Below are 13,837 nucleotides of genomic sequence, written 5' to 3'. Positions count from 1 at the left end.
ATTGCTGTGATCCCCGGATTGGTTTTGGTTTTATATTTCGCCAACAACTGCTCTAAGCCATACATAAAGTGCACCTTGGTTTAAAGAAGGGAAGTCAAAAGCAATTTCGAAGTGTAATACAACGCCACAAAAGACTTATTTGCTTACACAGTTAATGTTGGTAGAAATTTAAGCCATTGTTCCTGAGGTCATAAAGGGGTTCAAAAACACACAAGGAACACACATGCGGACGGCCTGATTATATGTGTCCAATGATTTCGACACTTTTCTTTTTGCAGTTTAGAGTTTAAAGTCAATAAACTATTGGAATGATGTGAAATGTAAAAAACTGGGAACACGGTCCAAGTTCCAAGTGTAATGTGTTCTGTGTTATAGCAGCACATATGCACAGGGACAGATACAGACGGCACAAAGGGGGCGTGGCCTCGTCGAGGGGGGAAAACAGAATCTTTTGGGAAACATACATTTTCTCTCTTTTTAGCCATTTTCTGGCAAAATATAAACTTATTTATCACATACAAATAAAGTCAAGTCTGAATCGAGTCCATATGGATGTTTATTCACAGCAGATTGTTCAGTAGAAGCGAAAAAAAAAGGCAGTCATAGCTAGAGACCACAATCCGGGCTGTTGAACCACTTTGCTCCTCCCCATGTCTTTGTATCTTTATTTAGTAGAAAACTATATTCATAATTCAGCATTTGTTAAAGTAGTTTTTGAATAGAGAAAGTTTACATTTTTCTCCAAATTGTTCTCCCCCTTAACTGATTTCAAACATGACCATATATGGGCGATCCCAGAGATGCCGTCTGTATCTATGAAAGGCTGCATGAAAAGGTAGTTAATAGCTCATCAAAATATGTTAATAGAAGATGCAGTGCAATGGAAGCTGTGGCCATCTAGATGCACCAGCTCCTCCTAACAGCAGCTCTTTGCTCACGAAAGAAAAATGTCACGGCACTGTAATAACCAAACCTCACCACAGTCAAGAACCACTGACTACAGCCTGCTCTGAGACAAAAGGAGGAGATGTTTTCATAGTAGTTCCTGCCGGGACAGTTATTCATTTGTGCTTCTGGTGGAGGGGAGTATGACGTGATGGGGGTCACAGATGTTAGGATACATGAGTCAGACCGCTAAAAGCCACAGCATGCATTCAAACATATAGTTTTCTCCCCCAACAAAGACATTCATTGCTATGTTAATATGTTGAACGGAGTGTGAAAAAATGGCATGTCATACGGTTGTATAATGACACATAAAGCACTTACTCACTTACAACTCTTACTGTCTAGCTGTTTAAAGATTAGTTACTCTATATCTCTCTATATTTTACATAATTGACAGGAGAGAACCGTTCCCATTTGTGAAACTGACTGTTCAGGTACGTAAAACTATCTTCAGCAGTTTTTTTTTCTCATATCATTTACAAATATGTCCAAATTGCAATTTTTGTTTCATTCTACTCTCTAAGCACTGTTGCCTCTGTTCTTAACCAATCAGAAGCCTTTTTACCTTGTAGCCAATAGAGCTCATGGTGGTGGAAGTAAAAATACATATCGATGGATGCACACTATATAAAATGATAGGTTTAAAAGAACTAGCAGCTAATTCGCTATGTGGTAAGTCGTGACGTAAAACACACCATAAAAAGAAGATTTAACAAAAAAAAAACTAAATTTATTAAAAGCATTTTGACGTATTTCTTATCAAATATCCACACTATGGTCTGTAGATAGCTCACAGCATCTGTTGTGCTTTTAATCTCTTGATATTCAAAATTTTTAATAAAGTCTATGGAGATTTTGAATGGGGGTATTACATATGGCACCTGGCGGAGCCTCTACTGTTGAGCCCCATAAACATCTCCCGTTGGATCCAAAATGTTTCAGTTTTCCTGACTTTCTTTTTTTTTTATGTGATTGGGCAGTTACACTAGTCAGTAAATCCTCCTGGAAATAAATTATGCTGTTGTTTTCAGAGCGCAGTATATTACCAAAATTACTGAAGCCTTTGCCGTTTGCCAAATGCAACCATTGAAATTGCAGTTTTGATTTGACTGCAAATCATTGTTAAAGAACAGTCCAAGGGGTTGATTCTTCCCAGTAACTACCGTCCATAGTTATTTAGTTCAAGTTTATATAGCTTTATTTGGTTTCGTTGTTCAGACGTCCTGACCGTTGCCTAAGCGAAACTCAAAGTGGACCCAGAGACAAATTATCTACTTTTTCGCCATCTCGTCAACAACTGAGAGCACAGCAAGTCACAAGGCTGCAAGGTCACAGGTCCAATAACTTATTTCATTCATTAATTTCCTTTATTGTATCGAAACATTAAGAACAAATTCTTATTTACAATGTTGGCCTGACCCTGCTTTGGTTAGGGTGTGCTTAAAAGGACGGGGAAGGAGATAAAAAACAAATAGTTACTGTATAAATCATTCATTAGTAAAACATTAACATGAGCCATTGAAAACATCCTTGAGCCGGCGATTAAAGGCAGAGAGTGAGGTCACTGATTCCAGCTTTAGTTTGTTTTGGGACGAATTCCAATCATCAGCTAAGGCAGCAGCTAAAAAGCTCAGCGTGTTAAACAATTTAAGAGCAGTGATTTGACTAGTTTCACATTTTAAAAGGAAACTGATACTTTAACCTTTACACCATAAATCTTTGGGAATTTCTAAGAGGTGTCTGTGATTCTTCACCCTAAAAGAGGACAGCATTTGATGAACAACCGGCGAGGCCATACCTGCGATTGGCATTCAACCGCCTCCATCTCTGCAAGCACTGAACCAAAACACGTGTCTATCCCTGGAGTGTAAATTATTAGAGTGACTCTTGATAGATTCGGCACACAGTTGATGAACACTGAGCTTTTACTGGGGCGTGTGTGTGGGTTAAAAGCCCAGGGTGTAATCTGTCACTATGGGCTTCTTTCCACCAGACCCGACAATCTTCAACATACAGACAAACTTGGTGGATGGATGACTTTGTTGATGGCTGTTCATTAATTTGCTGACATATGTATTATGTTTATGTATTTTCTTTCGGATGCACAAACTCAGTCACAATTGATGCTGAAAGAGCAACAATCCTGGACATTGAGCAACAAGGAGCACAGGAGCAGCTCGTACTGGACAAATCACACATAATATCAAGAATCAATATGTGTCATGATCTGTCTTTCTTCAGCATAGTGAAATACAGATAAGGATGTATTGATTTTATGACAAACAGAATTAAAATACATGTTTAGGCTATATTGATGAAGAAAAACAGAATTGACAAGAATTGATTTTGCTGGTGCAACTGTGCAGCCCCTGAAAATGTGCATTAATTTTCCTCTAAACATGTGACTCGACTCCAGACACAAAGGCGCTGTTTTTAAGTTCACACGTGTTAGTTTGTCTATTGAGTTATTTCCACGCATCACCAACACAACGAGAGGATGGCTGCGTTAGAGCAACTTTTAAGTTTCACACAAAAGAAGAAGAGTCCAGTATAATCCATCCAAAAAAGAATTCAGACCTAGTAATAATCTAACAATGTCATTTTGCGCTTGAAATAACAACACATTGTAAAACTCGCATGGACGGGCCAATCTGCGACCCATCCCACGCGCGCCCCTGCCCCTGTTGTGCAAGAAGACAAGTGCACTTTGAGGACGGGTTCCTGTACGTACCTGTCATCGTAGCAGAAGTCCGCATCCAGCGTGTTGACATAGAGACCTACAGCCGCAGCGCTGCACACCAGCTCCGTGAACATCGCTCCGGGGTCCCACCAACGTGTCACTAAAAGCCGGGGGGGATATATATCAACAGTCGCGTTGCCTCGTCGGCGCGGCTCGCGGGGCTGTATACATTTCCCGAGAAAGACAAAGTGTGGCAAACTTCGTCATGTTGATTCTAACCCATATTCGTTTCTGGAGGTTCCACTGTGGCAAAGGGATCGTGTACGAGTCAAAAACCATAGGGCAAAACAGGCGGCATCCTTCCGTCTCAAAGAGAGCATCTCACAGCTCTGGCAGACCGTAGCACTCAGGGCAGAGCGGAGAGGCGCATGTGGGGTTCAGCACGCGCATGCGCACTGCGACTTGGGTTATGCACGTTTATAAATTGTACAATCTAAGTCATATTTTCTTGATTGCACCTATTTTAACATAAACTGGATTGATTTAGTTAAATGAAGTGGGTGCTACTTTATCCGTCCCTTTGATTGGTACATACTCCTCTGAAACATGTGCTTGTGTCTGGGGTGAATCCTGACCTCTCTGACTGTCTGACCACCAGCTGGACTGAAGTCTGCCTCATTGTTAGGGCTTGGGGTGGACATGACAAACAGATGGCTGCTCCAGGGGGGTGTTTGGGGTATCAGAGCAGAAGTACCATCATGGGGACAGTGACAGAGCATTATGTCTTAGGTTACAAAATCACTCCAGTGTAGTCTGCAGCGTTGCGGATTCACTTAACAAAACTAGACCTTGACCTCTGAAACCCGTTTGAGTATTTTTAGTGTATTTTTGTAAGCGACACATTGAGGCTCACTTTACTCCTCACATCTCACGCTCTTAATGCAAAATGGACTATAGTGTGATTGTTACATCTACAGTGACAATTTGGGAATCTGTTTCTGTCTCTTGTTTTGGTGATTAAATAATTCATTTTATTTCAAGCATTAAGATGAACCATCTCTTTTTTAAGGAGGTCCTGATCCTGTCTGTCAGTGGTGGGAGTTGTAATGAATGTGTTGAAGGCCACTCTTGTAACTCTAAACGTCCTCATTTGGTGTGTACATCTCCATATAACATTGCTGTGGGTGTACAGAATGAATTATTATTGCAATGAATGTACTAACTACAAATTGGCATCTAACTAAATCTTTAAATGAAAAATCTCTGGAACTCACGCTCGTTAGTACAAGCTGCACAGCAGAAAACAGAGGAAAGGAACAATCTTGAATCAGATTAACCTTCAGTTTCAGAATTTAACTCTTTCACGCACAAACAGATAATCATATTACTTATTCAAATATATAATATGAATAATAGAATATACAAAACCAAACAATAAAACAGTTCACATGGGTTTGTTCCTTTTTTTCCTGTAACAAAGTTCATGAGAAGCGTTTATCCGGATTTCCAGAAATGCCTCAGTTCACTTGTGTCCTGCAATGAACATTAACTGTTTAATTGTTGCTTATTCTATTCTTGAAACTTGGCCACATACAGTAACGGTTTTCCAATTGAGTATATGTCATGTCAGGAAATGAATTCTTTGAAATTAACGTTTCACTCATTGCATAACCACAACCGCTCCTGTATACAATTACAATAACACAGGTTCAGCTGAATGCAAAAAGTCAAAGTCTACACAGGTGGATGTGAATCCCTAAACTAGACTCATTTATATTGTCAAACAAATTGAAGACAAATCAAAATGTGTCAAAATGAAACATGCCTGCATCCATCACTGAGACAAACATTAACAAAAAGCCCAGAAACATGGTTTTAGGCAAGCATAACAACTTTGACAGGCCTATGGATGAGCTACAGGTGTGCAGGTGGCAGCTACCGTGACAAATAACACTGAAGATGGAGCATGTGATACTGCAGGTATCTTTGTTAAAGCACCAAGCTGTATCAACAATCATTTGAACTTTTTATACTGTCAGAAGCACAAATGGATGATGTTTGTGAATAACTGGAAGTACATTTTCAGCTATTCAGCAGTAATACAACTGAAGGAAGATAAATAACTATGCTTGAGGTGGTGTTTGTCTAGTTAACTACACCAAAACAAATCTGAAATATTCTACTTTATTTATGACAAAGTGACTACTATCCAGATACATCCAGATTTAATAAACACTGGCCAAGCTCCCAAGTCCCAGGCCCTAAAACCCTAACACAACTACAGCTCTCTCTGTGGTCAAAGGGCAGGGAGAGATGTTCTTCAATCAAGTAAACTGACAGACATGTTTTCCAGGTGTTTGCCATATATGTATTTTCAAGCTTTCAGAAGAGGTCAAAGAACTCAGCAACATAAAAAGAAAAAAAAAGATTTATTCTTCAAAGGAAGTTAAAATGAAAGCATTTCAATAGAATTAAGATATTATGCAACACACATTATACTATGTCACACTCTTCTTTGGAGAAATGTTAACTCCCGTAAAAGGTTACTGACAGTGCGACTGCTTTCATTCATCTATTTTTCTTGAGTCCGATGACAGCGTAGCATCTTGGTGAAAGTATACGATCAAAGAGCTGCACCAGAGCGGAGTATGATACATTTTCCTATGGGATGACAAAATCCACACACAATGTAATTTTAAAAAATAAAGCGTTTGATATTTCCTCCAGAGACTCAACATCTGTGGACTGCTGTTTGGCATGTGTTCAATAAACTATCCTTTTTCATTATTAATTAAAAAAAAAAAAATAATAATAATAATATGCTAATATTATTATTTCCTATGTAATATATTCCCTGATGTGGACACCATTTTAAGGAGTTTTCCCATCAAAAGATTGAATTAAGAATTATTAAACTACAACTACTATTATTTGTTTCACCATCTACCACATTATCCACTGATACATGTTAAACCATCTAAATACGCGTTGTGTACCTGTTCTTTGAGGTAGCACAGACGATCCAACAACAGAAAACCTTCAATGCACGGTGCCAGGGTCACTTTTAACTGCAAAAATATGTGTAGTTTAGGACAAAAGCAACATACGAAACATTGTAATCAGATCAGGGCGAAGACACTAACCATATTGAATGCGTGCATTTCATTCATTCGCGTTCTGTATTTATCGTGGTAACCTTGGATATCACTGTCGGAAAGTTTCATCTCATCAAGCTCCAGTCTTTGCAGAGCTCTCCGCACATAATCCACAAATGATTTAGTCTTGGAGTAAACATTGCCCACTCGTTTTTCACTAAAACAACATTTACAATTCAATGTCAATACAATTAATAAAAAATGTATCGAAATACACAATCTCAATAATCGTCATGAGAGTTTTTAAACGTCCAGGTTTACAGCCATTTCTGTGGCAAAAACACCTAGTTTTGATGAGACAATCAATCTAAGTCCATGAATCAGCTACATCATGTATTACCTTTTAGTATGAAAATTCTAATCTAGTCAAAAATTGCGATTAATCTGGGATCGATTAATATGGGAAAAGCCAAATCTCCAGCACATGACTATAGATAGGCAAGAAGAAGAAAAAGAAAAAGGAAAGGAAAAGAAAAGGAAAAAGAAGAAGAAGAAGAAGAAGAAGAAGAAGAAGAAGAAGAAGAAGAAGAAGAAGAAGAAGAAGAAGAAGAAGAAGAAGAAGAAGAAGAAGAAGAAGAAGAAGAAGAAGAAGAAGAAGAAGAAGAAAAGAAAAAAAAAGAAAAAGAAGCAGAAGAAAAAAAAAAAAAAGAAGCAGAAGAAGAAGAAGAAAAAGAAGCAGAAGATGAAGAAAAAGAAGCAGAAGATGAAGATGAAGAAGATGAAGAAGATGAAGAAGATGAAGAACAAGAAAAAAGAAGCAGAAGAAGAAGAAACAGCCTAAAGGTCAGAATGGTACAACACATAATCCCACAATAAACTTTGGAAAGATTGTAGCGACATTTATAATTTTTGTTTTATTATACATTTACTAAATCTACTTGAAAAAAACATTATAAAATGTAATGCTTATACCATTGACTAGAAGATTCTGCAAACATCAAGTTTAGGATGTTTTTAAGATAAAAAGAGTACCTTTTAAATGAACCATAGTGGTCTCTGAGTATAACATGAAGTACAGCCCGATAAAACAGAGACTCCATCTGAATCTGCTCACAGAAACAAATAAAAGTCAGGTATTAATTAGATGAATATTACAAGCACTCTCACTCTCATCATGTTTCTGGAGTTGAACTCCGGCTCTAAGTACAAATAACAACGCACACAATCAATCTCACCACTGTGATTACATTAATATTTATAAATGTTTCATATTGATGGCTGGCTGCTAGTGTCATATCAGTCATATTTTAAATCTACTGTCATCAATTACAAAGCCAGATAAAGCACAATGATTAATTAATGAGATGGATTGATGCTATTATGTTCTTATAGTCAGACCTGTATGTTATTTAGATGGATCGATTGCATTAGACTTACCATAGTCTTAATGTTGACCTCACTGCCTTATATTAAGTCTAACAAAAAAAATATTTCCACTTTGCAATTGGGCCTTGGGTACTTAATATCATACTTAATATCAGAATAAAGTTTTTTTTTTAGTATTTTGTTTATTTTGAAGCATTCGGTCATTTTTGACAAAGGCAAACCAATGAAAAAGCCACTACATGATAGTTTAGTACATATTCAACTCACCCCTTGCCCATGTGAAACCCTCTCCAGTGCCTGATAACAAAGCGTATAGTTAGTAAAACAAAACAGCATGTTTATTCACAAACTAATCTGGACACTCGTAAAAGACCCTTAAATATACTGTACTATTTAATGCTGTGTATATAATTTACAACAAAGGGCCTAAGTAGTGCCCAAACAATGTCAATAAGACAGCTACAACAAAGAGACAGAGGTTGTCTTGGTTGACAAAGCATGTGCTACAAACTCACCAGGCATGCAGACATCCTGGCATTTCTTCCACAAAAATAGGACTGCTCACGTAGGTACTGACTCAAAGGAAATCCACATACATTCTTTGCATTATCTAAGAGAAGACAGATAAAACACTATATTAATACCGATACCTATCAATCCATTACAGCAACATAAATAATATAAAAATGTATTTATCTTGTTTGATATAGGTCTCTTAATATGTATTTGCACCACAGATTGGGAAAAACAGGATGTAGCATCACTATTAACTGTGAGAACTGAGAAGCCTAATAGGAAATGGGGGCAGGCTCCGGAAGCTCGTTGCTGTAATGGATCTTTCCACTGGAACTTTTTTGCCCCTCTTTAAGTCATTATTGAACACAGGCTTGTCATTCTTACCGGTGTGTGTTTGTCTTAACATGGGCAACACCGTCTTTTGTCCCTTTCCTTTTGATTTTTTATTTACACTCTACTATTTTTGGAGCCGGCTCCAAAAATCCAGCCAAATTGCTAGCATTGACGACCTTCAGTTAGCCTGCGCTGAACGCTCACCCTCACTTAGTCAATGGCTACTGTACAGTCTGTGAATGGAGCACACAGTCTTCAACAGGAATAGCGGCCGGTGAGCTCTCGACAGACCAACATCCTTTTTATGACATCTCTGAAAGGGTTAGTGAGTGAGGGAAGGAAGGAGCAGTGAACGAAAAGAGAGAGACTGCCGAACGAAGCATTAGCAAAAATTGCAGCTGAAGTTGGTTGCGCTTAACTTGTACAAAACAGAATTGAGGAGTAGATAGTAATGAGGACACAATTATTTCAGACAAACAATGTCTGGAATAAAAGAGTGAAGACCCCATACTCCCAATTGAGCACTGTAGTTTGGCTCTGCAACAACTTTTTTTTTCTCCTTCAGATTTTTTTTGTCCAGGCTTTATTGGACAGGACATCAAAGGGTGAAAGGGGGTGAGAGACACTCAGCAAATTGTTTGCCCATGACGCTGAACAGTGTTCCAGTTGGCTCTTCTACATCTAAGAAGGATGTAACTTAGTGTCTCAAAAGGTTTTTATTGAACCTTTTGAAACACTAAGTTTTGTAACAAAAATCGACTATTTTCGTAGTGGTTTATAGTTACCCTGTGCATTTGGGTCAAACTCTTCAGACAGTAGATGATAACAGCAGCCCACACTGCAGACAGCGGATAGCTCTGTTTTAGCCACAAACATTCTCAGGGAGCTAGGTGCCAGATCCCCACATGTGTGCAAGCCAACAAGGACTGCAGCCTATACGAATGGCAAAAACATTGCAAATAGTTAATAAAAAAAAGATTACACGCTGAAGCTATGTCTAAATAAAAGCACGCTTTCTTCAGCTCACCTGTAGCTCGCTGATGAGCGCTCGCAGTTCAGTATCCGCTGTGACATAGGATGTAATTGGTGAAAACACGGGACTTTCACTGCCAGTTCTGTTCAGGGCTTTTCTTTCCAAGTTCTCCCTCTTCCTTCTCTCTCGTTCCTCATCGGTCAGTTGGCACGAAGGGACTGTCAATGATGTAGTCTCAATAATATCTAAAGATAATGCACTCAAAAACAAATCCCCAGGAGATTCTTGGCACTCCAAATGCCCTTCCACAGGCAAACCATCGAATGATAGCGATGGTCGATTTTCCTCCATTATTTCTGATCTTTGATCATTTAATGTTACAATGTTGGACTGTGTTTCTTCTTGAGGTGTGCTCCTTTTCTGGGCTTTGCTTTGTTGCCTGTAGGCCTTAGAGAACTTTTTGAGCTTCCTACTTCTTTCTTGTGCTCCGTGTGTGTTAATACTGGAGGAGTCGATACCATAGACCTGAAGACCATACTGCATAGACAAGAAGGAGCTCAAGTACCCCTTCCCTGAGCCCACATCTATAACCTATAAGAGAAAAATATACGCATTGCAAGCACTGATAAACTAAACCGATTTTTTAGAGGAAAAGGGTGGGGGATCACCTGTTTCACATGACATCCCCGGGCCAAATGGGCCACTACCTCAGACATACACTGGACTTCATGGGATTTCTTTGTGTTCATAAACTCATCTGTTTCAAACGCACTTACTGTAAAAGAGGAACAGAGGATTATATCTAGTAGCCTGTGTAAACAATAAAATATCACTATCCTGCTAGTCACACCTGAATCTTCTGTTGAATCACCAGAAGATGAGCAGATTTGCTGAACAGACTGTAGCAGCTCATCCCTACTGAGGCAGATACCAAGACCAGGGAGAGAGAGCATTCTTGCTGCCTTCAGTAGTTCATGGATATTTACCAGACGGTGAGATTCAGGACAAAATCCAAATGTGGTCTCAAGTCCTCCTATAAAGAAATGGAAAAAGAGAGAATCAGAATTGCCATAGTCAGTGATATATTTCATAAACTTGCTTTTATAGAATAGAAGAATAGAATAGAATATAACTTTATTGTCTGTTCAAAAGAGCCGAAATTTGTATTTCAACACGGCACAATTAAAACTCACTCTGTCAAAACAAAAACAACATCATAAAACAGAACAACACAAATATATTGCATATATTTTTCTGCGACGCAACATAACCTTACCCACATTAAAAACAACAGTTTTAATTTGAGGTTTACCATTTTCCTTGAGTTCGTGCTCCCTCTGGTGGTCGGTACACGCAGTGACAGCTGACAGCACCTCCTTTGGAGCCACAGCCATAAAGCGATTCCACACATCGTGGGTGTAAAACTCTACAGTGTGAGCATTAGAGATGCTCAAGGCTATAGTAAGAAACCGCATGACTTCATCTATCTTTTGCTGAATTTGGACAAGGCTCTGTGAAGCGGGCATCATGTTTACAAAGTGTATTTTAAAAAGAGATCCAAGTGAAGCCCTTCAGCCGTCTTCCTCTACTGACATGGTGTTACAGGCATGAGCAGTAGAAAATGCACAGATTGTTTGTGTATAATTCTATATTAGTATATGCACAATTTAAAACAGCGTGGATTATCTGGATATTAATAATATTTTCAAAATGTGTTTTAAATTCAAGTTATATTAATATGGAAAATGGGAAAGTCAAATTTACACGGGAATCTGCTTTTCATGTCTGTGTTACGTCATCAGCATGCGCCCTGGTCAGCTTAATTCCGCGTGCGTACCGAATGCCGTAAACATACAATTTGTTATCTTTAACACTTTAACACGTTCTCATTAAGTCTAAAGGTTAAAGAATGAAGCCCACAACTTTAGACCGAAAGGGAGACAAGCAGAATAAAAGTAAAATTAGTGGTGGAAAGAAGAAATGGGTTCCGCAACACAAACATTTCGAAGGTAGCGTCGGAGAAGGTAAGCAAAATGTCTAAATTTAGCTTCAAGGTTTTACAATATACTGCAATAATATGGTACTGTACAGTGATATCAGCTGTATTTCAATATTGATTAATCATGTTGCGTCTTCGATCTGTGTTCTAGGCCTAGGGTTTGCTTTTAAGAGAAAGCAGAAAGCCAAGCATGAGTACATCAAGCTGCTGCGTAAGGAGAAGAAGAAACACCCTGAGCCAAAAAATATGTATAAAGACGAGTATCCGGAGCATCTTAAGCATCTCTATTTAGCGGAGAAAGAGAAGCTAAAAAAAGAAGCCTGGGCCCATAGAGTAAACAGGAGCAAAGTGAGAATGAAAGACAAGGGAGAGGAGGAAGAGTCCCATGAAGCTGATGATCCACCACAATTGTGCTTAGATACAGATGACCCAAGTATATCTGAGGAAACCGAAACTAACCAGGACTCTACACAAACAACAGAGCTTAGTGACAAAGCGCAGAGGTAACTATTTACGTGAAAATGTATTGTATAGTGTGTGAGCCAGATCTAAAAGTTTTTTTTGTTATTTTTATTTTTGTAAGTATTCCTATGAGCAACAGAATGAGAAAGAAGCAGCAGAAGAAAACATCTCATCAGAAAACACAAGAAGAATTCGAAAGAAGAAGAGAACATCAAAGAAAGAAACAAGAGGTGAAGAATTGTGACGTTATTGATGATAAAGTTGTCATGTTTGATTTACTATGTCCTGTTTGGTTGATTTTCAGGAGTACCTAAAGAACAAGCAGCAACGTGAGGAGGCTATCCAGAGGTATAAACAGAAAAAGATGGACACGTATCAGAGGCTCTGCAAAAAGACAAAGAAAGGACAGCCCAATCTCAACCTTCAGATGGAATATTTACTACAGAAAATCCAGAGAACTGATAAATGATTGCAAAAGGAACTCTGAATAGAAATCTTCCGCCATTGGACTGTATGAAATCTCAACAAAGCAACTCAAACACGAAGATTTATTAAATTAGTACTATATTAAATGTACTGTTATTTTGGTTAATAACTGCCCCCTATTGGGCTTATACACACACAGACCTATTCTTAATTACAAAATGATTTGCCCTCAACATAATTTTTGACAACATTCATCAATCATTATCATTATTCTCATCAAGTCGGAATGTTCAGCAGCCATTGGCAGTGTGACAAGGTTAGGTATGTCAAAATGACCAGGAATGGAGACGGTGGAAAAGCTAGAAATTGTATTTATTATAATATGCATTTTATTACAGTTCATAGCTTACTGCATAATAAAAGTGAAATATGAGATAAGTAAGTGCTTTATTTGTCATTGTACAACGAAAGTATGTTAAGGTGTAGTCCTGAGCTGTTGCGACTGAGCCGTGCTGCCGCTGTGGGCCAACCTGAGCAGCATGTTTTTGGAGGTGGGGAAACCGTAGTCTGAGGCACCTTCAATGCTCCTCTGATCCTCTGAAACGGTGCACCACCATCAAATTATAGCCTCTAAGTACTAACACTAGCAACTAATACTTAACCTTTCAAGGGGTCAACTGTTGGATCTCTTTGCAGTTAGTGAACTAGAGCTTCAGCAGCATTTGCACAATTCGACCGTCCTTACCCAGGGGAAGGGGAGGTAACAACACCAACAGCTGTTTTTCTTCTTTGCAAAAGTGCATGTCGCCACCTACTGTATTGCATATGCAACAACACTGTCCAAATAAAGATTAGCCATGTGGCTTAAGTTTCTACTAAATGAAAGCAAAAGCACAAACTGCCTTCATTTAAACCATTTACTGAGGCGGCTCTTAAACACACTGACATGTGATTGAGCTGTGACGACTCTTAACATGTATTTTATCACTTTTATAAAGTTTGGTTTGTGCACAATCTCA

At 38.6% G+C, this 13,837-nt stretch overlaps 3 protein-coding genes across 3 annotated transcripts in view; 1 reads left to right on the top strand and 2 right to left on the bottom strand.

Moving 5' to 3' along the window:
• Positions 1–3,925, bottom strand: part of tmtc2a (transmembrane O-mannosyltransferase targeting cadherins 2a) — a 43,878-nt gene extending 39,953 nt beyond the window's left edge. The window contains exon 1 of the mRNA XM_079582762.1: positions 3,680–3,925. Within this exon, the coding sequence (XP_079438888.1) occupies positions 3,680–3,762 (83 nt within the window). The 5' untranslated portion in view covers positions 3,763–3,925. The remainder of the gene's footprint in view (positions 1–3,679) is intronic.
• A 1,927-nt stretch (positions 3,926–5,852) lies between these two features.
• Positions 5,853–11,625, bottom strand: mettl25 (methyltransferase like 25). The gene is made up of 11 exons (XM_079551836.1): positions 11,244–11,625; positions 10,782–10,964; positions 10,600–10,706; positions 9,986–10,522; positions 9,744–9,891; positions 8,625–8,719; positions 8,377–8,406; positions 7,756–7,829; positions 6,772–6,940; positions 6,625–6,696; positions 5,853–6,289 (listed from the first exon to the last, which is right to left on the bottom strand). The coding sequence occupies exons 1-11, from the start codon at positions 11,458–11,460 to the stop codon at positions 6,197–6,199; spliced, it is 1,725 nt and encodes a 574-aa protein (XP_079407962.1). The 5' UTR covers positions 11,461–11,625; the 3' UTR covers positions 5,853–6,196.
• Positions 11,626–11,718: 93 nt separating this feature from the next.
• ccdc59 (coiled-coil domain containing 59) lies at positions 11,719–13,052 on the top strand. The gene is made up of 4 exons (XM_079551837.1): positions 11,719–11,955; positions 12,082–12,433; positions 12,514–12,622; positions 12,697–13,052. The coding sequence occupies exons 1-4, from the start codon at positions 11,841–11,843 to the stop codon at positions 12,859–12,861; spliced, it is 741 nt and encodes a 246-aa protein (XP_079407963.1). The 5' UTR covers positions 11,719–11,840; the 3' UTR covers positions 12,862–13,052.
• Positions 13,053–13,837: the final 785 nt, after the last annotated feature.

This window comes from Gobius niger (genome assembly GCF_951799975.1).
Source record: "Gobius niger genome assembly, chromosome: 2".
In the NCBI taxonomy this organism is placed as follows: domain Eukaryota; kingdom Metazoa; phylum Chordata; class Actinopteri; order Gobiiformes; family Gobiidae; genus Gobius; species Gobius niger.
The sequence above is the reverse complement of the archived record's forward strand: the minus strand, read 5'-3'. Positions and strand labels throughout refer to the sequence as shown.

Coding starts and splice junctions, on each gene's coding strand:
- ccdc59 (XM_079551837.1), top strand. CDS start 11,841: ATGAAGCCCACAACTTTAGACCGAAAGGGAGACAAGCAGAATAAAAGT. Junction 11,956..12,081: donor CGAAGGTAGCGTCGGAGAAG/GTAAGCAAAATG, acceptor TCTGTGTTCTAG/GCCTAGGGTTTGCTTTTAAG. Junction 12,623..12,696: donor ATCAAAGAAAGAAACAAGAG/GTGAAGAATTGT, acceptor GTTGATTTTCAG/GAGTACCTAAAGAACAAGCA.
- mettl25 (XM_079551836.1), bottom strand. CDS start 11,460: ATGATGCCCGCTTCACAGAGCCTTGTCCAAATTCAGCAAAAGATAGAT. Junction 8,720..9,743: donor GTTTGACCCAAATGCACAGG/GTAACTATAAAC, acceptor GTCTTCTCTTAG/ATAATGCAAAGAATGTATGT. Junction 6,290..6,624: donor TGTGCTACCTCAAAGAACAG/GTACACAACGCG, acceptor GTCATCCCATAG/GAAAATGTATCATACTCCGC.